This window comes from Oryctolagus cuniculus, chromosome 18, assembly GCF_051225735.1.
Source record: "Oryctolagus cuniculus isolate XC-2025 breed Fujian yellow rabbit chromosome 18, ASM5122573v1, whole genome shotgun sequence".
Lineage (NCBI taxonomy): Eukaryota > Metazoa > Chordata > Mammalia > Lagomorpha > Leporidae > Oryctolagus > Oryctolagus cuniculus.
In genome coordinates this window covers 8,409,144-8,432,007 of record NC_142884.1, presented here as the reverse complement: position 1 = coordinate 8,432,007, position 22,864 = coordinate 8,409,144, and the positions used below count along the sequence as shown (strand labels likewise).

General features: G+C 65.8%; 1 protein-coding gene across 5 annotated transcripts in view; it reads right to left on the bottom strand.

Annotated features, from left to right (window-relative positions):
* SHANK1 (SH3 and multiple ankyrin repeat domains 1) overlaps positions 1–22,864 on the bottom strand; it is a 42,127-nt gene that overhangs the window by 3,028 nt on the left and 16,235 nt on the right. For 2 of the 5 annotated variants that reach the window (XM_070062979.2, XM_070062982.2), the window contains 9 exons: positions 17,814–17,896; positions 17,495–17,619; positions 16,511–16,646; positions 16,253–16,333; positions 15,699–15,722; positions 15,408–15,476; positions 15,129–15,247; positions 4,706–4,802; positions 1,190–4,304 (listed from right to left, as the gene is read on the bottom strand). In XM_070062979.2, coding sequence (XP_069919080.2) covers positions 1,190–4,304; positions 4,706–4,802; positions 15,129–15,247; positions 15,408–15,476; positions 15,699–15,722; positions 16,253–16,333; positions 16,511–16,646; positions 17,495–17,619; positions 17,814–17,896 — 3,849 coding nt within the window. Of the gene's footprint in view, positions 1–5; positions 449–1,189; positions 4,305–4,705; positions 4,803–15,128; positions 15,248–15,407; positions 15,477–15,698; positions 15,723–16,252; positions 16,334–16,510; positions 16,647–17,494; positions 17,620–17,813; positions 17,897–22,294; positions 22,768–22,864 lie in introns of those variants that run through there. The other 3 variants (XM_089319387.1, XM_070062983.2, XM_070062981.2) reach the window with 3 other exon arrangements.

Sequence of the window (22,864 nt, the reverse complement as noted above, 5' to 3'; positions counted from 1 at the left end):
TGGAAGGTGACAAGGGGGCGGGCGGGCCGAGGAGAGGGGCGTGGGGGCGAGGGCAGCGGGTGAGAAACAGGCGGAGGTCCAGATACAGGGAGAAAGGACAGGGGCGCAGAGCCAGAGGACAGCGGGGCCGAGAGATGGGCGGGGCCGGGGATGAGACGGCGCCGACAGAGGCAGAGGGAGAGGACAGATGTGCGGACAGGAGAGAGATGAGAGAAAAAGAGACATTAAGTGATCAGAATCATCATCGCCGCCGCTCACTGCTGCTCACGTGTGCCAGGCATGGTTCTAAGTGCTCTAGGTTACCACATCTCAGTGTCACCCCCACGACAGCCCCGGTGCCGGGAACAGAGAGGTCGAGCAGCTTGCCTAAGGACACACAGCCAGGAAGTGGCAGAGCCCGGGTCATATGGCACCGAGGTCTGAGCTCTTAACCACTACTCTATACTGCCTTTGGGGTTACGGCCGTGGTAGCGGGGTGGAAGACGGGGAGACAGTGAGAGAGGAACAAAGAGGGTGTGTGTCCAGGGGGAGAGAGATGGAAGGGGGTAGGGGACAGAGAGAGAGAGAGAGAGAGATGAAGAGAGGGAGATGAAAGAGAGAAGAAACAAGGGGAGGAAAATGTTCCCCTCATCCCTTTAGCTCTCTCCAGCACGGGCCCACCTCAGGGCCTTTGCACCGGCCGTCCCTCTGCCCGGCTGCTCTGCTGGCCGCCTACCTCCACTCCTCTGCTCACCCAGTACCGCGAGAGACCTCTGACCGACCGCTAACGGCATGGCATACTCCCCACCCCACCCCGGGATGGTTGCTGTGGGTCCTTAACCCCTCGCCGGCCAGGCAGGGAGGCTCCGTGGCGGCTGCGCCGTGCGTGGGGCCTCCCTCACCCCAGAGCAGGGGATACACGAATCACTTCGGCTTCTTGGGCTCCGCCAGAATAGTTCAGGGTGTTTAGCAAAGCTAAGCCAAGACCTCCAAGGCCCCCAGACCCCGCATCTCTCAGAATTAAGGTGAACTCTAGCGATGCACAAAGAGGTGGGGGAAAAAGCAACACCTCTTCCCCTGCTCTGTGGGCCCTAACAGGCGCGCCCATCGGCTCCTCCCCCTCAGATTCCAAGGTCCAGAAAGGGGGCGCGCAGTTGGGGGCGCTCCTGCTGAACCCCGTTCCCCGCGATGGCCGCCCGCGCGCGCTCACCTCTGCCGCTGCAGGGAAGACGTTCTCTCGGGGACGTAGCTGGCTCCCGCGTGGTGGCCGTCCCCGCCTCCCCCGCTGCCTCCGCGCGCCCAGGGCAGAGCGCCGCCGGCCGTCGAGGCGCCTCCGAACTGCTGGAGCTTGGAGCTGAGTTCGCTGATGATGCTGGCTTTCACGGTGGCCAAGGCGGAGGCCTGCGGCTGGGCCAGGGGCCCCGGCAGGGGCGGCGGCGGGGGGCCCGGGCCCTCCTCCCAGGGTAGCAGCTTCCGGGGTAGGGAGGAGGCAGCCGGCAAGGGCACCGGCGGCACCTCCGGCTCCACGGCCACGGGACCGCCGGCCACGCCCGCCGCGGAGGGTCCTGAGCAGCCGGTCAGGGCCAGCAGCCCGTCGGCGCCAGCCCCTGCCACCGACACGGTGGGGCTGGTGGGGGTGACAGGGTCTCGAAGTGCCCCAGTGGGACCAGGCCGTAGGCCTCCGCCGGCCCCCAGGGCCCGGCCCCGCAGCTTGGAAGGAGTCATGAGCTGCGGGGGGTACGGTGGGCCAGGGGTGCTGCCTCCCCCGAAGGCCTGGCCGTCCAGGTAGGCCACGTAGGTGTCCAGAAGCTCCGGCCCACTGGCCACAGCCGCGCTGCCGCCGCCTCCGCCGCCGCCGGCGCTGCCGCCCCCTTCCGCCGACAGGCTGCTCAGCGTGGACGCGCTGCTGATGGTCTCCAACGGGTGGTCGCTGCTGCTTCGACTGTCCACTTCCTCAATGCCCGAATCCGTGCCGGGCGGGGGGTCCGGGCCGGGCTGCGGGGCGGGCGGCGCGGGCGGCGCAGGCGCGGGCGGGCCCGGCGGAGGGGGGTCCCCGGGAGCGGCGGGGGCCCCCTGGGTCAGCGTGGCCACTTCACTGTCGTAGGACGTCAGGCTGGACGCGGTGGAGTCCAGGGCGGGCGGGGCGGGCGCAGCGGCGGCAGTGGCGGCGGCGGGGGGCGGCGCGGGGGGCAGGGGCGCGGCCGGGGCGGGCGGGTCGGGCAGCGGGAGCGGGGGCCCAGGTGTGAGGGGCGACTCGGGCTTCTCAAAGCTGTTGGAGAACTCCAGGGGCGGGGGCAGCGGCTCCACGAACAGGAACTCGCCGTCCTCCACGTCCACCGACGGCGCGGGCGGCGGCAGCACGAGCAGCGGCAGCCCGTTCTCCTCGCTGGCCCGCGGGGACGTGGGCGAGGCGGGCACGGAGCGGCGCGGGCTGAGCGGCGGGACCCCCGGCCCGTCCTCCGACGGCGGCCGGGCGGGCGCGCGGGGCTGGCAGTTCTCCAGGAACCGCACGTGCAGGGGCAGCCGCTCGGGCTCGTCGGCGGCCGCGGACCGCCAGGCCTTGCTGACGGCGGGGTGCGGCGCCGGGGGCTCGGGCCCCAGCTGCAGCAGAAGGGGCCCGACCCCGGGAGCGGCGGGCGGCAGGCGGTGCAGCAGAGAGCGCCGGGCCGCGGGCGGGCTGGCCGGCAGGGACTTCTCCGGGCCGCCCAGCCCCGCCCGGTACCCCAGCTCGCGGCGCGCAGGGTCGGGCGGCGGAGCCCCCCAGAGCCGCAGCACCGGCTCGTGGTGGGCGTGGGGCGAGTGGTGGTGCGGGGTGGGCGGCGGGGCCTCGTAACGGGGCGACGGGGGCCTGGGAGGGGGCTGCGGGGCGCCGCCGCCGGCCTCCGAGGACTCCTTCAGCGCCCGCTCGCGCGCGGCCAGGGCCAGCCCGAGAGGCGAGGCTGGGTCCAGGGCCTTGCCGGTGAGCGGGTGGACCAGGGGCCGCGGGGGCAGGAAGCTGGTGAACGCGCTGCTGCCGCCGCCCGCGCCGCCCCCGTAGGCGCGGCTGCCGGCCCCGTAGCCCGCGTAGCCTCCCGCGCCGCCGCCCGCGCCCGCCGACTCCAGCCGGAGGTAGGGCTCGGCCGAGAACATGCCCTCATCGATGGACTTGGAGTGGCGCAGGCGGGGCCCCGGGGGCGCGCCCGCGCCCAGCCCGCCGCCGTCGCCGCCCTCGTCGTCGCCCGCGTCGGTGGACAGGAAGAGCGTGGACCGCCGGCGGGCTTCGTTCTGCCAGCCGCCGTCTCTGCGCGCCGCGCCCACCAGCGCCGCGCCGAACTGGCTGGTGAAGTCCAGGGTGGCCGGGCCGCTGGGCGAGGCGGGCGCGGGCGCGGGCGACGGCGGCGGCGGCACCGGCGACGCGGCCGGCGCGGGGCTGGGCGCGGAGCCGCCGCCCGCGGCCTCGGGCTGCGTCGGGGGCTCGGCCTCGGTGCTGCTGCCCTGGCTGCTGCGGCCGCTGCTGCTGGTGGACGGCGCCTTGATGATGATGGTGGGGATGGGGATGGAACTCTTCTCCGACGGCGCGGCCGCGGCGGGCGGCGGCTGCGGGGACGCGGGCGACGCGGCGGGCGGGAGGCCGCCCTTCTGCGGATCGCCCTCCACCTTCGTCTGCTTGACGAGCGGGCCCTTGCGGCCGCGGCCCGAGCGCGCCGGCACGTACATGGCCGCGCTGGCCGCCCGCGGGGGCAGCTGGAAGTAGCGCAGGGCCGGCGCCTGCGGGGAGCCCCCGCCGCCGCCCGCAGCCCCGCTGCCGCCGCCGCCGCCGTGGTGGGACGGCGACGCGGCCCCCGGCGTCGGGCTGGGCCCGCCGCCCCGCCAGCCGCGCAGGCTGGGCTGCGGCCCCAGGGCCAGGCGGGGCGGGGGGTCGTCGGGGGAGCCGCCGGTCTCCATCTCTGGCGGGTGCGGAGGGTGGGCGTGGTGGTGGTGGGGCTGCGGGGGCGGCGCGTGGTGGTGGTGGTGGTGCGGTGGCAGGTGGTGCGCGGGCGTCAGGGGCCCGCCGTGGTACAGGCTCTTGTCTCGGGCCCCCGCGCGGCCGTCCGGAGGCGAGGGTCCGTCGAAGGACGCCGGGGAAGAGGCTGGGAGGGGGCCGCCCGAGCCGGGGTTGAAGGGGCCTCCCCGCGGGGAGGGGGTGAGGCGGCCCGAGGAGGAGGGGGCGGGCGGGGTGCTGTAGGGGGGCTCGGGGGGGGACGTGGTGGGCGGCGGGGGGATGTCCTCGGACCCGGGCACGGACAGGCTGCGGCTGAACTTCATGGCCGGGGGCGCCAGGTAGGGTCTCTCGTCTTCTGCGGCCCCTGGGGGTGGGGGTAAGGGGAGAGACACGAGATGGAGGGCGGTGGGGGCGGGGGCATGTGCTGACCCTGCTGGCCAGTGCCTTAGAGCAAGAGTGACAGTGGCGCCCGGGATGCGCCAAGCGATTGGCGGAGGTTGTCCCTGCGCGCTCCTGGCGCACCACTCCGCCACCAGCGGTGCCAAGTGCAGCCGCGCTTCCTCCCCGAGACATCAGGGGGCGCTCGTGCCCAACGCACGGAGGCGCAGGGTGTGCGCCTGCGCCTGCGCGTGCTGAGTTGTCCCCTCGGGCTTTCTCCATCGCCCAAGGCCCAGAGCCGGGAAGCCACGGACAGGGACAGGAGAACACCTGCCAGCCCGCTAGCCTCTCCCGCCCGCCCCGCGCCTGCCCCCGGGGGCGGCCTACCGATGGATTTCTGCCGGAGCATAAGCCCAGGTCCCGGGGGCAGGAAAGACGGGCGTTCGTAGCTGGGCTGGGAGCGGTGGTGGGGATCGAAGCTCGACTTCGGGGCGGCAGCCGGCGGGGAGAGAGAGAGAAGACAGCAGAGAAAGCTCAGCCAGGGCGCAAGGGCGCGCGGCCTCCCCGGGAGAGCACGCCCTCGTCCAGGGGATCTAAACCCACACCCCCGGCATGCAAGCCCACGGGTGCCAGCCCCCGTCCAGAGCCCCAGGACGGGCCGCCGCTCCCGCCCCCACTGCTGGGAGAAGCGCCCGGCTTCAGTGGGCAGCCCCCTTGCCCCTCACGGCCAGGGCGCACAGCGGCCGGGCACCGGGAGTGCAGGCAGGCAGCATTCCCACGCCCCAGCAGGCGCCACTTCTGCCCTCCTGCCAACCCCCCACCCCCTGCAAGATCCCTCCTCAGCAGACCCTGGCGACCAGAACCCCTGTTCCGGCTCCTGTTCCAGGAAACCCCACCCAGACACCCCGTGTGACCCAGCCCCTGCTCCGTCTCCAGCTGGCTCCCACCTCTTCCTTCTCCTCCAGTGCCCCCTCCCTTGAAAACACCTGCGGGTCCCAGGTTCTGGTCTCTGCACTGGCTTCCCTCATCGGCACAAGTTCCCTATCAAATGTCCCCTCCTTGGGGAGAGCGGCTCGGCCCCTGCCACCGTCCCCTGCATGTCCCCGTCCTGTTTCGTCACCGCAAAGGCTCCCCTCACTACTCCCCACGGGCAGGGAAACCCTCGAAGACAGGGATGACTTTAATCCCGGCCATCGTGGCTACCGTCTTGGGTCCATGATGCTCTTAGGGGAGAAAACAGAAGGAAACAACCCGAGGGGCCCCTGCTTGGCACAGCAGTCCCGATGCAGCTTGGGACGCCTGCGTCCCAAAGCCAGTGCTGAGCCGCAGCCCCAGCGTCCTGCCAACGTGCACCCTGGGAGGCAGCAGGTGGAGGTGCTTGGGTCCCTACCACCCATGTGGGAGACCCTGATGGAGTTTCCAGCCGCCAGGTTTGGCTGGTCCAGGTGTTTTGGGGGAGTGACCCAGCAGATGGGGGATGTCTCTCTCTCTCTCTGTCTCTCTGCCTTTCAAATACATAAATAATTTAAAATTTAAAAATGAATGCAATGCAGCCTGGGTTATATTCATCTTCGTAGAAACACCATTGTAAAATATCAATTCTTTTTTTTTTTTTCTAAAGAAGAAAGTGCTCATCACTACACAAGCGTCCAAGGCTCAGGGAGTCAGAGTGGGACCTCCCTCAAGGCTTTGTGCGTCTGGGTCCTTGCTGAGCCCCGGTCCCCGCAGAGAGCTCCCGGGGACTGAGCAGCTGAGCCTGCCAGAGGGCCCCGCATCTCTCCCTTCTCCAGCTTCGAGACCAAAAGGGCAGAGAAAGAAACCCCCTCAGGATGAAGCCCCCTCCCCTCCCGCCACGCCCCCTCCTCGCCCAGCAGCTCTCTGAATTCCCTGCCCCGGGCCCTCAGCGCACGCCCAGTGCCCCACTCCCCCATGCCCTGTGCTCTGCCCTGTCACCAGTGCCCCCACCCTGTCCCACCAGGGAGCCACTAGCCAGAAGAAAATGCCGATGAGTTAAGATCCCATGCCTCGGACCCAGGCCAGGGCAGACTCACACGGCATCATCACCATTGCAGGAAGTTCTAGGGCCCAGGCCAGCCCTCTCCCTGCTGTCCCCTCCCTGGGTCAGGACCGCTTATCTCCTCACTTGCCTCACTCATTCATTCCCTCATTCATTCGTTCCACACATATCTACTGAGCACCTGCTCTGGGCCAGGGACTGCTCTGAAGGCTACAGATCAGACACACGCAGGGCAGGCAGGCCCTAAACCAAGTATGTTAGCAAGGGGCGGGCGCTGCAGTCCAGCCGGTTGAGTCACTGCCGGCTACACCTCCACCCCACACTGGAGGGCCTGGTTCCAGCCCTAGCTGCTCAGCTTCCCATCCGGCCTCCTGCTAATGCCTGGGAAGGCAGTGGATGATGGACCAAGCCCTTGGGTCTCACGTGGGAGACCCAGAGGAAGCTCCTGGCTCCTGGCTCCTGGCTTAGGATTAGCCGAGCTCCAGCTGTTGCGGCCATTTGGGGAGTGAACCAGTGGATGGAAGACCTCTCTCTGTCTCTACTCTCCATCATTCATTTTAAAAAATATATTTATTTATTTGAAAGGCAGAGGGAGAGAGAGAGAGAGAGAGTCTTTCATCCATTGCTTCACTCCTCAATTGGCCACAACAGCCAGAGCTGCGCTGACCCAAAGCCAGGAGCCAGGAGCTTCTTCTGGGTTCTCCCACATGGGTGCAGGGGCCCAAGGACCTGGGCCATCTTCCACTGCTTTCCCAGGCCATAGCAGAGAGCTGGATGGGAAGTGGAGCAGCCGGGACTCGAACTGGCGCCCATATGGGATGATGGCGCTGTGGCAGTGGGTAAAACCCCGGCCTGAAGCACCAGCAGCCCATATGGGTGCCGGTTCTAGTCACGGCTGCTCCACTTCCGATCCAGCTCTCTGCTATGGCCTGGGAAAGCAGTGGAAGATGGCCCAAATGCTTGGGCCTCTGTACCCCTGTGGGAGACCCAGAAGAGGCTCCTGGCTTCAGATCTGGCCTGCTCTGGCCATTGCGGCCATCTGGGGGAGTGAACCAGCAGATGGAAGACCTCTCGGTCTCTACCTCTCTCTGTAACTGTGTCTTTCAGATAAATGAAATAGAATCTTTTAAAAAAATACATTAGAAAAATACAAAACGGGTCAGGTGGAGGTAAGAGTTGGACAAGAAAGGGAGAACAATTTAAAAGAAGACAGTCAGGGGCAGCAGGTGAAGCCGCTGCTTCCAATGCCAGGGTCCCATATGAGCACCGGTCCGGGTCCCAGCTGTTCCACCTGCAGTCCAGCTCCCTGGAAAAGCAGTGGAGGACGGCCTGAGTACTTGGGCTCCTGCCACCCACACGGGAGACAGGATGAAGTTCCAAATTCCTGGCTCTGCCTAGACCAGCCCCGGCCGTCGCAAACATTTGGGGAGTGAAGCGGCTCTGTCTCTCCTCACTCTAACTCTGCCATAGTGGCCGTGAGGCCACTCTGTGACCAGATACAGTGAGAAAGGCCCTCACTCTTCAAGATCACAGAGGCCGGCCAGCGCCGCAGCTCACTAGGCTAATCCTCCGCCTTGCGGCACCGGCACACCGGGTTCTAGTCCCGGTCGGGGCGCCGGATTCTGTCCCGGTTGCCCCTCTTCCAGGCCAGCTCTCTGCTGTGGCCAGGGAGTGCAGTGGAGGATGGCCCAGGTACTTGGGCCCTGCACCCCATGGGAGACCAGGAGAAGTACCTGGCTCCTGCCATTGGATCAGTGCAGTGCGCTGGCCGCGGCGGCCATTGGAGGGTGAACCAACGGCAAAGGAAGACCTTTCTCTCTGTCTGTCTCTCTCACTGTCCACTCTGCCTGTCAATTAAAAAAAAAAAAAGATCACAGAGGCCGCCGTCCTGCCCGAGACCCCTGCTCTCAGATTTCTCGAACACGAGTGAGAAAGACCCACTTATCTTGTCAAGCCACGGTTATTTGGGGGGTTCTCTCATACACAGCAGAACCCAGTTCTGCTACAGTCCACCACCCCCACGTAACTTACTCAGGGAGGAGGCCTTGTCTCTCTGACCCACTTCTACACCCTCCCAGCAGGTCCCGCATACAGTAGGTGCCCAGCGAATGTTTGTACAAGTGAAGGACTGGGGGTTAGCGCAAGGCCACTGCCTGCAGTGCCAGGACCTGTCCTGGCTGCTGCTCCACTTCCCGTCCAGCCCCCTGCTAACGTGCCAGGGAAAGCAGCCGAAGGTGGCCCACGTGCTTGGACCCCTGCACCCCCGAGGGCCACCTGGTTGAAGCTCCTGCTCCGGCCGCTGCAGCCATGTGGGGAGTGAACCACTGGATGGAAGACTCTCTCTGTCTCCCTCTCTCTCTCAACCCTGCCCTTCAATGACAGACTCACTGAAGGAAGCCAAGGAAGACCTGACCAGAGTGGGAAAGCCCTGGGGGCCCCGCCCCGCCTGTCCTGGGCTCCTCTGTCCTGTCTCCCTGTTTCTCTCCTCGCCTTCCGCTTAGGCCAAGCAAGTGCCCAGGGTGGGGTGGGGGCCGCACTGCACTGGCCCTAGGCTGACTGGACCCAGCCTGGCGATCAGGAAAGGGGTTGGGATCACAGCCCACAAGGACCTTGTCCTGAGGGCCGGCGAGCGAGGAGAGGACCGAGCTGGGTGCCAGCGAGAGGGTGGGAGGAAGTGGGGGGTCGGAGAGATGGAGAGACGGGCACATGGCCAGTGGGGAAGGAGGCGGGACTCAGAGGGCGGGGAGCTGAGTGACAGCCACGGGGTCGGGAGCATGGGGGCGTGGTCAGGGTGGGCAAGGGACCTGGTCAGAGTGACAGCAGGGTGAGGGTGGCCTGGTGGGGAGGCTCCTGTTCGCCAATGGAGAAAGACGCTTCGATGCGGCAGGGGAAGGGTCAAAACAGGAGTTCGTGTGGCATTGGGAAAGTCTGAATGGGCAGTGGCGGCCCCCCGGGGGGAGGTCCCGCTAGCGACGCTACGGGCAGAGCTCCCGCAACGGACGGGCAGCGAGCCAATCGCAGCGCGCAGACGAGCGTGACGTCACCGGCTGCCAGGCAGGCGACTCCTCCATGAGCCGGTGCTGGGCCAGGCTGGACAAAGCGCCCAGGGGGTTTGTGCGGGGGGAGAGGGCCCCCGGGAGGTGTGAAGGGGACAGAGGCAGAGGTGGGGAGGCAGACATGGGGACAGAGAGGCAGAGGGACCAGGGCACGAGTTTGTGGAAAATGGAAATAAAAAGATAAGTTTATTTTGCTGCAAAAAATTTTAAATCCATGCACACTATTTTCCAAATACACATTTCCATGCACTTTTTGAAGACCCTCTCTATGCATGGATTTCAAGATTTTTCTGCACCAAAATAAATATTTTTAAAAAAATACGCATTATTTAAAGAGTAAGCAAAGCCAGAGAGCTCCTGTCGTCTGGTTCACTCCCCAAATGCCCAAAACGCCCCTGGCAGACGGAAGCCAGGGGCAGGGAACTCGACCCAGGCCTTTCCCAAGGGTGGCAGGGACCCCATCTTGACATTACAGGGCGCTGGAGCCGGGAGCCAGAACCGGGTCTTCAGCCCAGGGAACTCAGCCACCAAACGCCCCCTCTCAGAGCGTACCCTTCCGTTGCCTCTTCCACTGATTTTCAAGGTAGATGGGAAGAATGACAGATGAGGAGAGAGACAGAAATGGCCGTCCAGATGGGAGAGACAAAGATGGGGGGACACAGCAGGGAAGCGGGGGTGCTCGGCAGAGGCAGCCCCGGACGAGCGGGATGGAGGGGACGGCTGCAGCCACAGACACGCGGGGCCTGCTGGAGGGGGCTGGCGGCTCTTAGGGGATCAGCGAGCGGGCAGAGGAGGTAGCAGCTGAAGAAGCCAGGTCGCGCACAGGGGCAGGTGGGGGCAGCGGAACCCTAAGAGGAGACTCAACCCAAGGGGTGCCCTGAGCCGGCCCCTGGGCTCCGCCCACTGCTGGCACCTGGGTCTCCCCTCCGCTGCCCCCAGGATGGACACAAAGTGCATCCTGGACACAATTTCTCAGTGTTCACATCCTGCACTCTGCTCCTGCCCACTGTGCACACCTGACCCTAGAAATCCCACCTCTGGCCTGGGTGCAGGGGGTCCGAGCTGAGCGAGCCTGCACGGCTGGAGAGAGGCGAAACCCAGGCGAGAACAAGGCCTGGCAGTGATGGGGACCATGGATGGGCGGCAGGGTCTCCACTCAGAGGGTGGCGAAGACCGGGGCAGGAAGGGCATGGAGAGCCCCACCCCAGCGGGGAGGGGGCTGGGGGGACGGTCCAAGTTCACAGCCACAAAGTGACCCTTCATGGACAAATGACCTGAGGAGGGCCGCCCCCTGCAGGATAAGTGACCGACCGTGGCCTCCCGGACACAGGAGGGAAGAACCTGGGTGAGGGGGAGGGGCAGGTGGCTTGGGCCGACCGGTGGGGTGGGGGTGGGGTCTCTGAAGCTGCTGGGTCCCGTGGGGGTCTGAGCTCCCACAGGCTGGGCTACCACTGAGGCTGCCGGGCACCTGCCGCGTGCCCTGTGCTTTGTGGAGTGAATGACATCGGGACTTGTCCTACTGTGTGATCAGAGGCCTCGGGGGCTTGTGGGACCCCCTGGCTGCACCAGGGCTCACGGTGAGGCACCGAGGGGTCTCCAGCTCCTCTCCCAAGGAGCTCCGTGTCTCTCGAGAGCTTGCCTTGAGGGAGTTAATCTCACTTGATCCTCGTCAGAACGAGGCGGGCCAGCTTCAGACCCATTTTAAAAAATGCTCATTTTTGCCGGCGCCGCGGCTCACTAGGCTAATCCTCCGCCTAGCGGCGCCGGCACACCGGGTTCTAGTCCCGGTCGGGGCGCCGGATTCTGTCCCGGTTGCCCCTCTTCCAGGCCAGCCCTCTGCTGTGGCCCGGGAGTGCAGTGGAGGATGGCCCAGGTGCTTGGGCCCTGCACCCCATGGGAGACCAGGAAAAGCACCTGGCTCCTGGCTCCTGCCATCGGATCAGCGCGGTGCGCCGGCCGCAGCGCGCCGGCCGCGGCGGCCATTGGAGGGTGAACCAACGGCAAAAGGAAGACCTTTCTCTCTGTCTCTCTCTCTCACTGTCCACTCTGCCTGTCAAAAAAAAAAAAAAAAAAAAAAGCTCATTTTTATCTACTTGAAGTGCAGAGCAATGGGGGAGGGGGAGGAGACAGACAGACAGACAGACTGGTTCACTCCCCAAATGCCTACAGCAGCCAGGGCTGGGCCAGGCCAAAAGCAGGAGGCAGGAGCTCCATGGAGGTCTCCCACGTGGGTGGCAGGGACCCAAGTGCTTGGGCCATCGTCTGCTGCCTCCCGGCCGCGTTCGCAGGGAGCTGGGTCGGAAGCAGAGGGGCCAGGGCTCGAACTGGTGCCGGGTGTGGGATGCTGGCGTCCCAAGCTGCAGCCGAACCCACTGTGCCCCAGCGCCCACCCCTCCAGCCCCATTTTACAAAACAGGAAACTGAGGCTCAGGGACATGAAGTACTGTGGTCTAAAGCAGCGCATCAGCTTAGAGGAAGTGGAGATTCGGATCCGCGTGTGCGTGAGTTACAGAGTTTCTGAGATGAGGAACAAAAGATGCACCCGATGATGCGAGGGAGGGGGACCTACAGCCCCAGGAAGGGGAGTTGAGGGAGGAGAGGGCTGGATCCAGATGGGGGAGGGAGGCAGGGGTGACAACTACAGGGGGCCCGAGGCGACAACCTCTGCCCCACCCCCCTGGTGTGGGACAGTCTCAGCCAGAGACACTGCGCGGTGTCTGCAGCGGTGGGCAGCTTGGGACTGGACAGGGAGGTGCTCCTGGCGTGTGCAGGGCAGGCTGGAGGCTGGGAGGCTGCTGACCCCCTACGGCACAGGGACAGCGCCACGGCAAAGAGCCGTGCCCCTGGGGAACGGGTGGTTCTGGCCATTTGTTTCCACAAGTGAACTCACAGCCGATGGCACGTAGCTCACGCCCAGGCACAGCGGGCGTCCCCAAGGTGGGTCACAGCGGCCCTGGCCCTGCCACTGGGGAACCATGGCACAGTGCACTGGCACGACGAGATGCCAGCCGTGTGGCTCTCGATGGGGGGGGGGGAGGATGGCGGCTGGACCCTCGCTTGCCGGGAGTGAATGGGGAACGGGGAGTGAGGCTGACTCCACACAGCTGGAAGCAGGTACACCTGGGGACGGGACACCTGACGGGCCCCCGGAATGCTGATGCTGGGGTCCACTCGCCTCTCGGTGAGCAGGCGATGTTGCCACTCCAGAGTGTGGGTCAGATGGGGTCGGCTGTCTCAGGGCGGAGCCAGAAGCCCGGGGCAGGGAAGAGACCCTGGGGCAAATCGGCTGTGCCCCCCCTCTACTCCCTTTTCTCTTTGCCAAGTGGGGGCGCCCTCGCTCTCCCTCCAGGGTGGGGAAGTTTGCCAAGGAATTGTAAAGACAGAGATCACAAGAGAAGACAGTGCCAAAAGGCAGGGGGCGGCAGCTGCGGGGCGGGGTGGGGAGTGGGGTGTATGTGTGCATTTCACCTCCACCTAGGGAAGAACTTGCTAGAAGCCGGCATCATGGTGCAGCGGGTAAAGCCACCACCTGCAGCGTCCGCATCCCACATGGGCACCAGTTCAAGCCCCAGCTGCTCCACTTCCTATCCAGCTCCCTGCTAATGCGCCTGGGAAAGCAGTAGAATATGACCCAAGTGATTGGGCCCCTGCCATCCACATGGGAGACCCAGATGGGGGTTCCTGGCTCCTGGCTATTGGCCTGGCCCTGCCTTGGCCATTGCGGTCATTTGGGGAGTGACCCAGCAGATGGAATATCTCTGTCTCTCTCTCTCTCCTTGCCTCTGCCTTTCAAATAAATAAAATATTTTCTTAAAAAGAAGAGTTTTCTAGAACCCTGTCCACATAACTGCCACAGGAGGTGGTGAGCGCCTGGTGTTCAGAGGCATTCAAGCACAGGCTACAAGCGGACTGGAGCAAGAGGCAGAAGAGGGGGCTGGACAAGAAGAAGTGGCAGGACTGACTCTGGCCAGTGTCCCCAGGTGACCCCGAGAGCCAGATATGAAATCTCAAGTGGCTCCAGGGCGAGTGTTTTGGAGGATGGGGGAAGCACCTGCCCCGGGGAACACCTCTAAGACGAGGAAAGGGGGGGAAGAAGATGCCCCCATCTGCTAGGAACCTGCTCTTAGCATCGTCCCGAGGGCCAGCTGGGTCGGCCGCGGCCCCACTTCTCGGATGCAGAGAGAGGGCGCAGCACAGCCCAGCGTGGCACTGGGAGGCGGAGAAGTTGGGGCTGGAACCTGCACCTGCCTGACTCCTACCAGCCCTGCCTGCCCGTCCGATCCTCACGCTGACCCCGGGGGCAGGCGGGCAGAGAAGAGGACCCCAGAGCCACATAGGCTTCAGACTCCTCGGGACAGAGTGGAGCCCAGGGAGAATTCCAGAGGCCAGGCACGAAGCGTGTCTGCCACTCTTACCCCAGAGCCGGGTCTCACTCTGGTGGGGCTGCGGACAGACGGCAGGGGGCCTGGACTCTCCGGGCAGGAATAAAACAGCGTATTTTCACTACCCTCCTGAGCCGGCGCTGTGGTGCGGCAGGTATGGCCACCTCCTGTGATGCCGGCATCCCATACGGGCACCGGTTCGAGTCCCGGCTGCTCCAATTCTGATCCAGCTCCCTGCTAATGGGCCTACGAAAGCAGTGGAGGACGGCCCAAGTGCTTGGGCCCCTGCACCCACATGGGAGACCCTGATGGAATTTCTGGCTCCTGGCTTTGGACTGGTCCAGCCAACTGGAGTGAACCAATGGCTGGAAAATCTCTCTCTCTCTCTCTCTCTCTCTCTCTCTCTCTCTCTCTCTCTCACTTCTGCCTTTCAGATAAATAAATAAATCTCTAAAACATTTTTTTCACTACCGTCCAACCCTTTCCTCCATTAAGGGCGTAGGCGGCCAGCCCCGCCCATCCCAGCTGTGTCCCCGGCAGAAATTCTAGATATTTCCGCTCCCAGCTCGTGCCGTCTAGCGTGCTGACAAAAAGTCGCGGACCCCTGCATTATGGCATGGCAAGTTCTGCTTTGTAACAGTATTTTGATGACTGTGTTTCAGAGTAGCTTGGGGTCTCTCCTGATCGGAAGCGCTGTACCCTCCTGAGGTGGCACAGCCTGCTAAAGGATTCCACGTCCCCTAAAAGGCAATGGGCCCAGTTTCAGAGTCGGTGGCCCCGTGGCCACAGGTGGCCACGAGGAGGGCAGGGCCTGGGCACAGAAGAAGCGCTCATGGAGAGGCCATGTGAGGGGCAGCTGGTGCTGCTTAGCCAAGGGCACAGCCCGGTGAGGGGGCAGCAGAGTCCCACAGAAGACCCAGGGCTGCAGCTGGGCACCGCGTCCAGGCACCGGCCTGCCTGCGTTGAAGCCCTGGCTCTCTCTCTCTCTCTCTCTAAGCCTCAACCGTCCCCTCTGTAAATGGGCTACCAGCTGGGCATGCCCACCAGGATGCTTCCAAAGACTAAGAGAGTCCACCCAAAACAGCATCCCGAACACGACCCGCACCCCCTGGAGGGCGGCCCCTGGCAGTGGTGGAGCGGGGACAGACCAGGGTCAATGTCTTAATAACCGCCCCCTGCTGAGCTGAGCCCCTGTGACGCCGCAGGTCTCCGTCTGCCACATCGCGGAGCAGGGAAAGGAGACAGGTGGGGTCTGGGGTGAGAACAGGAGGGAGGAGGCCCTCCAGGGACCGGGGTGTCCGGAAGGCCGCAGGGGAGAGCAATGGAGGCCCGGCCCCCCACCCCAGGCCGCCTACCTCCGTGGCAAAGAAGCCCTTGGGCCGGTGTTTTCCCAGAGACGCGAGGCCGCCGGGTCCCGGGCTCTCGCTCGCGCTGATGGTCTGCTGAGCCGCGGCCAGGATTTCGTCCAGTTTGTCTTAGGGAGAGGGGTGGGGACGCAGGGATGTGAAGTGTGCTGTGAGCGCCCCGGGAAGCCCACAGAGCACCTGCTGCGACCCCAGCAGCCAGGCTGAGGGTGGCGGCACCAGGGGGTGGCAGGGACCACGCGGCCAGGGGTCAGGGCTGGGTGAGCTTACTGAGAGCCATCTGATACACGGTCCGCTTTTTCTCCATGCTGGGCACCGGCGCCGGCTGCGGCTCATATTCTGCGGGCAAAGGACACGGATGAAGCTCAAGGACGCCCTCTGGCGGCGGGGCGGACCGGGCTCGGCCAGCGGCGTGGCCGGCGGCGGGTGCGGCCAGTGAGCGTGGCCGGCGTGCGTGCGCAGGCGCGAGTGGAGCCGTGAGGGGCCGGGGTCGGGGAGGGGCGAGCCCGCCGGCGGGGTCGGGAGACGGGGGTCCCTCCCGCCAGTCCTGTACCCACTCACCACTTTTCTTCTTCCAGGGGCAGACTAGCCCGGGGGGGAGAGGCAGCAGAGGAGCCAAGAGTTAGGACAGCAGGGGTGGGCAGGGGCCCTCTCTGGAACGCCCGCCTCCCTCAGGGCCCGGGCGGGTGCGGGGCTCCAGCTGCCCGCCCGCCCCCTGTCAGGGGTGCCTGGACCCCCAAGGTCCACTCGGCCCTGTCTGCAGGGGCTCAGAGAGTTCCAGTGAAAGGAGAGATGTAGGACCGGGCTCGGAGAGGGGGTGAGAGGCAGCCGGAGGGGCCCGGAGGAAGCCGGCAGACGGGGGAGAGGGGGGCACACACAGACCCTGGGGGAGCCCCCGACAGAGAGACGAGGACACAGGAGGACAAAGCCGCCTCTCAGACACCCCCTTTCCCAGAGACACACACGCACGCAGGCCGGGCAGGCCGACCCCACGGACTGGGACAGGAGGAGGACGAGGACCCTGGTCACTAACGACACTAACAAACCCAGGGGATGTCCAGCCCCCGCCCCTCCCCCTCCTCGGCCCTGGGCCCCAGCAGCCCCCGCGGGCTCACCCATCTCCTCCAGCTCTGAGGTCATGGACTTGGAACGCAGGGAGATGGCTGGGGGCGGGAGCCGCTTGGCCTGCTGGGGCGCTGCAAGGCGACGGACGGGGAGGCTTCAGCAGCGCAGAGAGAAGCCCCCGGCCCCGCCAGCAGGCCAAGCCCCCCCTGCCTCGGCTCCTCCCCGGGGGTGGGGGTGGGCAGTGGGCATGGCCTCCAGGGCTCCCAGGGTCGTGTTCTGGCCACACGGCGGGGGGGGGGGGGGAGCACCTTTCTTGTGCACGGCCTCATCCATGTCCGGGTGCCTGGTGACCATCACCACCTTGACCATCAGCGTGTTGCCGCCCTGGCGGATCATGTTCACCACCTGCCGGTGGCCGACCTTCACCACGTTCTGCCCGTTCACCTGCGGCACAGGCGCCGGTGAGGGCCCGGGCCCTCTCCTCACCACTCCTCCCGGCCCCGTAACTGCAGGCCCCAGGGTCTGCACACCCAATTCTCCGCCCTCCTTGTCCTCCAGCGCTGTGTGTGCACATGTTGCACGTGTGTGTGTACGCATATGTGTGCACACGTGTGGACATATATGAATGTGTCATGTGTGCGTGTGTGTTTGGACATAGGCATGTGCTCACTGCATGTGTGTCAGCATGTCCATGTGCTGGGTGTGTGCAGGTGTGTGTGGGCACATACAAGTGTTGTGTGTACATGGATGTGCAGGTGTGTGCATGTGCTTGTGGGAATATGCATGTTATTGTGTTGTTTGTGTGCATGTGTGGACATATGCATGTGTGGACATATGCATGTGTGCATGTGTGTCGACACGTGCATGTGTGTGCCTGTGTGCATGTGTGTGCGTGTGTGTGCATGTGGACATAAGCATGTGTGTGCATGCGGGTGGACATATGCATGTGTGTGTCGACATATGCATGTGTTGTGTGCATGTGTGTAGGTGTGTGAACATGTGAGTGCGTGCATGTGAATGTGTGTATGTATGTGGATATGTGCACTGTGAGTGCTGTATGCCAGTGTGTGTGCATATGTATGTGTCCATGTGTTGTGTGTGTGTGCATGCACTGTACATGTGTGCATAAGTGCACACGCGTGTGCATGTTCAGAGCATCTCTGTGCCACTCTCTCGAGAGGTTTTGGAAAGGCCTTTAGACGGCATTGCTGAGGGGCAGAGGGGACCCTGGAGCTGGCCTCCTCCTGAGGGGCTCCGGTTTGGGGTCCTGGGGAGCAGGGGCGGGGCCTCACCTCGATGAGGAAGTCTCCCATCCGCAGTCCTGCGCGCCATGCCACACCACCCTCGTCCACCGACTCGAGGTACTGCAGCGCCGGGAAGGCCGGGGTGGGGGTGAACTCCTCGATCGGGGTCTGCGCTGCAGACGGGGAGGAGCCGGCGGGGTCGGAGGGGAGGGGGCGGAGAGGCCGAGCAGGGGACGGGGCTCAGACCCAAGTCACGGAGGGACCAGCACCCCGGGGGCGGACCGCAAGGCGGACTGGGGTCCCTTCCCCTGGCCTCCCTCCCCGCCACAGGGCCCGTCTCTCACCCCCACCCCGGCTGGCCACTCACCCTTGGCCCCCCGGAGCACGAACCCAAACCCCTCGCTGTCCTTCTTCTGCAACAACACGGTCTTCTCCTTAATGATGTAATCACTGGCAGGGAGGACGGGAGGGGGCGGAGAAGGGATCAGGAGACAGGAGCCGGGGCCCCACCCGCGGCCCTCTGGCCCCAGCCCCTGCCTGGGCGGGGCCCACTCGCGGCGTGTGCCAGAGCCCGCGGCAGCCCCGCCAGGAGCCAGGAGCACACCCTCCCACTCACTCTGGCCTCATTCATCCATCCATGCATCCACCACCCCTCCATTCAGCAAGTAGGCGCCCGGGGTGGGGGGGGGGCGGAAGCCTCCGGATTGCCAGACGGCCTGGCTTCCATCCCTGCCAGGCACTTCCTGCCTGTGACCTTGAGCTCGGTTTTGGGCTTCTGTGCCTTAGTTTCACGGGGGAGCGGGGGTGGTCACGCACCTGCACCCCCCGGTGAGGTCGCCGGGCGGTGCAGTGGGGGTCACACACACGTGGCATGGTGCCTGACACACAGCATGCACTCAGCCCAAGTCCGTTCCCATCCTCAGCTCCAGATACGGAGCCAAGAGGACACACGTCCTTCAAGGCTCCGTCCCCCACCAGCTCATGGATCACAGGGACCCCCCCCCCCCCGCCACCGGCCCTACTGCAACACTGCTGACTCCGCACTGCTCGCTCTGGCGGCTGCATGCGCTACTTTCACGAAACTTCACCAAAATGAAGCTCCCAGTTCCTCAGTCACCGTGGCCACCCTCTTTCCCCAGTGCCCGGTGGCCACGTGTGGCCAGCAGCCTCTGCACTGGCCGGTACATCCCTATCACCACTAGAAATCCCCCCAGCACCTCTCCAATGTGTGTCCTGCCCAGCAGTGCCAAGCGCTGACGGCAAGCTCTGTGCAACGCACGAATACACATCTGCTCCCTGCCCGGAGGGTCCAGCACCCTGGTGGACAAGTGGAACCCCCCAACATGCTGGCGCTTCCCTCACAGCAGCCGAGAACACCCAGGCACCACCGGATGCACGCCGTGCTGTGCCCCGAGCACCTCAGGTGAACGCTTGGAGCTGTGGCACTGCCCCCGTGCCCCCTGAACACCCCAGCCAAGCCCACGTGGCCCTCACACTCCAATAATAGCCATGCGTGCTCCCCAATTACCCACCCCCACAGACGGCAACACAGCCCTCTGAGAATACTCCAGTATATTCAGTAACTCCCCCACACATCCCAGTATGCGCCAATAATAACTCCCCCCACTCTGATCTCAGTATCTTCTCAAAGCACACCCCCTGAACACATCACACCGGCACACACCAGCGACACCCTGGCGTGCTCCCGCTGGATCTGGGAACCTCCCCCTCCCCGCAAGCACCCTCTCCCTGTACGCACTCCTGTGGCAAACCCGCACAGGTGACAGGGTCCTGACAGGTCCCCCAGCTCCCCGGGGGGCTCAGCGGCACCCGTGTGCACAGACACACAAGCCCTGGCTTGGAGTCCATCGTGGTGGGCCAGGAGACCCAGCCGCACCATGCCCGCCATGTCTTCCTCCCCCAAGGGAGATGAGCCGGATGGAGAAGGAAGGGAAGGAGTTGGAGAGAGGAGAGGGCAAGGCAGGGTGGGGGGCACGAAGGCACAGCCAAGGAGCGCACAGGCTCAACGGCAATCGGTTCTGGGGTCAGAGCTGCCTGCGTTGGACATGCTCATCCCCGCCTCTGTCCAGCCCGTGAACCTGAGGACTTCCCCCAACCCGCACGCCCTTGCTACTCCCGTCCCTTCCAGGTCTCCAGCCCCTCCCCCACGCCAGCCAACAGTGCCCTTCACCTCCCCTTCATTCCTCACTGGCTGCCATCTCTTCCCCTCATGCAAGGCCTTCAAGCGCTGACCGTCCTCCCCTGCCCCAACCCGGTTCCCCTGCCTCCCTGCAGTGTGTCAGCCCCGCTCAAGCCTCCCCCACCTACCCCACCCCCTATCTGGCCGGCAGAGCCCCCACCCCACCCTGTGTGTTCACGCTCTGCCTGGAGCCAGCAGGTGCGGTGCACCTGCAGGATCTGGAGCCCTTTGCACGGCCCCCTCCCCGGCACCCGGCCTCTGTGCAAGGCACGAGGGACTTTTCCACTTGGCAGGTGAGCAAGCGGGCACAGAGAGGTCACCGAACATGCCCAAGGTCACACAGGGAGAACCTTCTTCCACGATGCCCAGGGAAACACGCGGGCGAGCTCCCGCTCGGCAGCACCTGGCTGCCCGGAGCACACACCCGGCTGCCCAAGGGCCCCTCCAGCAGCTGAGTTTTTCCCGGGCTTGCGCCAGTCGTCGGGCCGCCACGTGCCAGGCGCTTCTCCAAGCCCTTCACATACAACAGCCCTCCCAGGGGCTGCCCGTCGCTGTTCCCATTTTCCAGGTGCAGCAACTGAGGCACAAAGGACCTGCCCCGGACCACACCAGCTGAGAGGGGTGTCCGAGCCCCTCAGAAAGCGGCCCGTGCACCCCGGCCACGTCCAAACAGCCCCAGAGCACCCCAGAACGCCCCTCCCAGCCTGTGCAGCCTCCTCGCCAATCCCCGACTTTCCCTTAAGTCCCAGCTCGGCATGGGGCTTCCCCATGGACTCCCAGGCTGCTTTTCTGCCCCCACAGCCGCCTGCAGCCCTGTGCTGTGCTCCCCCACCCCGCCTCCTCACCCTGACCTGCCCCCACCAGCCCTCACGGTTCTGCAGGGGCCCATCCCCCTTGTCCCCACTGTGCCCCTCCCACATCCTCCTCTACCCACTCCTGCCTGGCCCCTACCCCGTCCTCCCCATGCAAGCCGCCCCTGGCTTCCTCCTGGGCCATCCAGTCATCCCTCTTCCTACTTCTGCATGCCCAGCTCACCCCACACCACACACCCCTGCTGCCTTTACTTGCAGCTGCACCTCATTTACATCCCAGCATCCTCACCCCTGCACTCACTCTAGGCTGCCCAAGTCCCTGCCCCCAAACCTCCTCACACTCCCTGCACCCCCCCCCGCCCCACTCCTCCTGTGCGCCCTCCCCTGCCCTCCAGGGTCCCCCATTCTCCCAGGTTCCATGCTGGCCCCCCCGACATTCGCTGCTGCCCACGCGGCACCCCATTCATGCCCAGTGGTGAGACTAGCTGCCCTGCAGGAGCTCACACAATGCCCTCCCCCAGGCCATCCCCCGGCGACCCTGGGCTGCCTCCGGAGCTCAGCGCGGGCTCTTGTTCCCCAGATCCCACGCGCGCACGGAGACTGCAGCGGCCGGCGGCATCCACTCCCCCACCCCCACCTGAAGGCCCCTCTCACACCCCGGAGCCCACAGCCCAGCGCCCGCTGCCGTTCGCAGTGTCCTCTCAGCCCTCCCTATGTGCCCGTCTCTAAGGGCCTCTCCTCAGCCTGCAGAGCCGCCCCCACCCCGCCGCGGGAAGCCAGCCCCCTCCCCAGAGGCAGCTCCGGTGCAGGGGCTCAGGCAAGCGGGGCACATGGGCCCCACACCGGCAGAAGGCAGAGCCAGTGGCCCAAGGCCCCTCACTATGCACATGGGGGCAGGGAGAGGGGCCCAGGGGCCCTCGGCACAGAGGCATTGATGGAGGGAGGCCTGTGGGGGAGGGGGCAGGCCAGGCATGGGAGGGTGGGTGTTGGGAAACACAGCCGCAGTGCCTGGGACAGACCCACTCCATCTCTCTTTCACACACACACACACACACACACACACACGGATCCACCACACACGCACACACACACACACACACACAGAGTCCACCACACACGGCCCCACCATCGCTCCAAGTCACACACAGAGACAGACGCCTTCCAACAGCGACAGGCAGATGGACCCAGCTGGGGGGTGGGCCGGGAGCCTACCCCCTCTGTCTCTCTCTCTCTCTCTGTCTCTCTCTCTCTCTCACGGCTGTAGACAGTCACACACGCACATCAACACATGCACAGTCGCGACACGCAGCGGAAAAAGGAGGAGAGGGGAGGCGGGGGGGGGGGCGGGCTGCGTGTGTGATGGAGGATGGCTGTGAATGGGAGAGGGGCATGAATGGGGGAACTCGCAACTCTGCGAGGAGGTGCCGGGATGTGGGTATCAGAAGGCCGTGGGCCTGGGGTGCAGGGGCCTGAGGGAGCCCACTGTGGCTCCCCAGGAGAGGGCTCCCCAGAGTGGGGGCGTTCAGGGCAAGGGGGCTTCTGAGAGGGCCTGACCAGAGAGGGAGGCCTGGGCGGGAGAGCCGTGGGGGCCTAGGAGGGCCCGGGAGGGGGTGGAGGAACGATTCCCAGAGCTGGGGTGGGGGGGACGCTCGGAGAGAGGGGCCCGGGCAAGCGAGATGGAGAGAAGGCTTGAGGGAGGGGTCCGAAAAGGGTTTTCGGCCTGGCCAAGGGGAGGGGAGGGGAGGGGGCGGCCTGGGGGAGGGGGAGGAGCCTGGGGGGCGGCGGCGGCGGGGGAGGGTCGCCCGGCGGCCTGGCCGGCCGCGCGCGCTGCGTTACCTGTATATGTACCAGACACTGCGCCGCCGGGGCCCCAGAGCCGGCCAGCTGGAGGAGAGCGCGGGGGGCGGCTGCGGCAGGGAGCCCCCACCGGGGCCGCCCCCGAGACCCCCGCCGCCGCCGCTGCCGCCGACCGCAGACAAAGCCATCGCCGCCGCGGCCCCGGCCCCGGCCCGGGTCCCGGTGCCGGCCGCCCCCGCCGCCGCCGCCGCCGCCGCGTCCCCGTCCCCGCTCGGCCGAACCCCCGTGTCCGGGCCCCCAGGCCCCGCCTCATGCTGACCCGCGCCGGGAGGGGGAGGGGAGGGGGCGCGCACCCCCCCCGCGGGAGGGAGGGCAGGGCCGGGGGCTCACATGCCGGGGGGGGGCGCGGGGGCGCGGGGCGCGGGGTCGGGCCGCGGCGGGAGCGCGAGGACCGCGGACGGCGCCGGCTTCAGCACCGCGGACAGCTCCGGAGGCGGGCTGGAGGCTTAACCCCTTGGCGTCCTGCGCCGGGCGGCGGAGGGGGCCGGGCAGGGGGGAGGGGGCCGGGAGGGGAACGCGGGGGCCCCCTTGGCGGGAGAAGGGGGAGGG